Source organism: Lepisma saccharinum, unplaced genomic scaffold (assembly GCF_977018435.1).
Source record: "Lepisma saccharinum unplaced genomic scaffold, izLepSacc3.1 HAP1_SCAFFOLD_523, whole genome shotgun sequence".
NCBI classification, from domain to species: domain Eukaryota; kingdom Metazoa; phylum Arthropoda; class Insecta; order Zygentoma; family Lepismatidae; genus Lepisma; species Lepisma saccharinum.
Window position 1 is genome coordinate 113225 of NW_028143204.1, and position 2569 is coordinate 115793.

The following is a 2569-nucleotide window of genomic DNA, read 5'->3' on the forward strand; positions in this document are numbered from 1 at the left end:
GGCAGAAGGTACTAACAACTGAAATATGATTATCTGCTAAATAAACTGAGGATCTACAATTTTTAAAATTCAATGCAAGAAATTGAATTATTTCTCCAAATGAAATTCTTATACTGATAGATTTTCCGTGTGATTTTTTACAAATATTAAAGTAAAAGGTCCCTTGATGATGCGAATTCCGTTTGATATTTAGAGAGTTCTTTTTTTTTTTTTTTTTTTTACAGAAAATGTCTTCAATATTGTCAACGACAGTTGCAGCACGTGAGAGTGTGTGTGCGTGAGATCAAGGGATATATATTTTCTTAAGGAAGAAATCGATAACAAAAAAGTCTGGATGGCTCTTTAGACGCATCTGTCTAAATGGTTAGATAAATTTGGGAAGATATTACGTTCGTTCTTTCCAAGTAGGCAGGAAAGTATCTTTCTCGCAAATTACTTCTCCAACGAGAATTACAAATCGGTCAGGATTAGTCACTTCTCTCTGAAGTTTGCAACTATGTCAACACAATTCGAAAGCTCTTGTGTCGAGCCAGTCGAAAATGGGCACGGCAGGTTGTCTTATGGCGACCACCTACATTCCCGTCTCCTGCGGAGACTTTTTAATGCCTCCGCGCATGCCTCTGCGTAAGGGCCAGACTATGCTGACCCGGAGCAAGTGAGAGAACAGCTGGGGATGCGGCGCAGGAATTGAGGCGGCCGTAAGCTCGAACGCTTACGAGATTCGAATCTCCTTGTTCGTAAATGTATTAATTTAACTATATTTTGGCGAAGCATGTGCTTTTTCTGAGGGTAGAGCCATGGCACGGCGGCTGTCCCCTTAGAGCCGCCGCTGGATCCACTGAACATTCGGAATAAATTCCTAAGTAAAAAGATCGATCAGGAGTGATATATCGTTTAAATTGATTGATTGAGTTCTTGTTTTAAGTCCACTTTATGCACAGTAAAGCTAATCGGGACTGGACATACAGTTTAAAGTGGGATCCGAACCACTATGTGCCTCCACCGGGTATCGATCCCGGGACCCCTTAGACCTGATAACTGTGACTACTTAGATGCTCATGTTTTTATTTCAGATCTAATTATGTCACCGAGAGAAGAGAAACTGTGGAAGGATCTCGAATGTCCAGTCTGCCTGGAAATAGTCAAACCTCCCATTTTTATGTGCAGTGGGGGCCACAGTCTTTGCGAAAGATGCAACAACAAGTCACAGAAGTGTCCATTATGCCGCAACGCTTTGTCGAACGTCAGGAACTTCACCCTGGAAGCTGCTGTAAAGAACATCCCTCTACCATGTTCACACAAGGCAAACGGCTGCGCTCACACCATGCTTCTGGATCAAATAGATGAACATGAAACCTCTTGCCTCAGAAGACCCGTCAAATGTTGGTTTGAAGGATGTGGACACTCTGCTTTGAGAGAGAAGTTTTACGACCACATGCTATGTGTCCATTGCGTACCTTCAATGGAATTAAGATTTGGTGCATACTATGCTATTGAAAGTAGTTTGTTTTCGAAAGTCACCTGTATCAACCTTTTGAAATTTCCCTACTTTGACAGCTTCGGTTGCAATCATCCTAACACATTTCACACCTTCATTTACAAGCATCTCAACAAACCTGACTGCTCAGAATTTCGTATACAGTTTATTTCAGGAATAAATGTAGGTGCTGATAAGTTTGAGTACAAGCTCGACGTAAGGAAGAAAGATAATCAGCTGTATTCTTATTCGGGTCAAATGCAGGACATAACTCTAAGTGATAAGAAACTTCAAGATGAAGGAAGATTTCTAGCCGTTCCTGGAAAAAACAGAGAAATCAGCAAGATAACTGTCATGATCACGAAGAAAACCAATTGAGCGAACCTACTTCGATAATGGATTTGTACGTGTGTGCTTTGGTGTGTTGGATCAATTATTCGGAATTCGGATCTGGGAACCTATATTCAAATTTGAACTCCCTTCATTAATTTACAGGCCATATCTATGGAAACGCCCATTTAAAACATACAGAGACGATAAATCACGTGTAAATCATACCGATACATGATAAAGGGAAGGGGTTAACCCGATAGAGCATGTGACCAACAAGGCGCCCATCTTGGATTCAACTTCAGTTGGCATATGACATATGCAAATGGGCTAGACTTTCAAGAGAAACATGTTGCTATGCTTTATTTTCATTTAACTTTAATCCTTAAGGTGGTATTTACAAGATGAAGACTACCACATTGAAATAACACGTGTTCACATTACTTAAATTCAGTGGCGGCGATTGGTTTCCAAAACCGGGGTGGCAAGGTGCCAAATATAGGGGGGCAAAGACAGTATTTTTCCATTTGTAGATAAGGTTTAGCATAGTGCGGGGGCAAAAGTGGCGGAAAATTGGGGGCAACTGCCCCCCTCGCCCCCCTAATCGCCACCACTGATCACATTAATCAAAGAGCATGCGATGAGTTGAGAGGTTGTGTTTGGTGGAGGATATCCGGGAGAGAAGGGTTGCACTAGGAAATAGGATGAAGTGTAGCTTGAGAAACATTTTGGCATAATCTTTGTTACTTCGTTCACTGTTTG

The 2569-nt window shown here is 41.4% G+C and overlaps 1 protein-coding gene across 1 annotated transcript; it reads left to right on the top strand.

Moving 5' to 3' along the window:
- The first annotated feature begins 1081 nt into the window (after positions 1 to 1081).
- Positions 1082 to 1855, top strand: LOC145982989 (E3 ubiquitin-protein ligase sina-like). The gene has a single exon (XM_083116269.1). The coding sequence runs from the start codon at positions 1082 to 1084 to the stop codon at positions 1853 to 1855; it is 774 nt and encodes a 257-aa protein (XP_082972395.1).
- Positions 1856 to 2569: the final 714 nt, after the last annotated feature.

Excerpts from the sequence above, each read along its gene's own strand:
- LOC145982989 (XM_083116269.1), top strand. The coding sequence starts at position 1,082 with ATGTCACCGAGAGAAGAGAAACTGTGGAAGGATCTCGAATGTCCAGTC.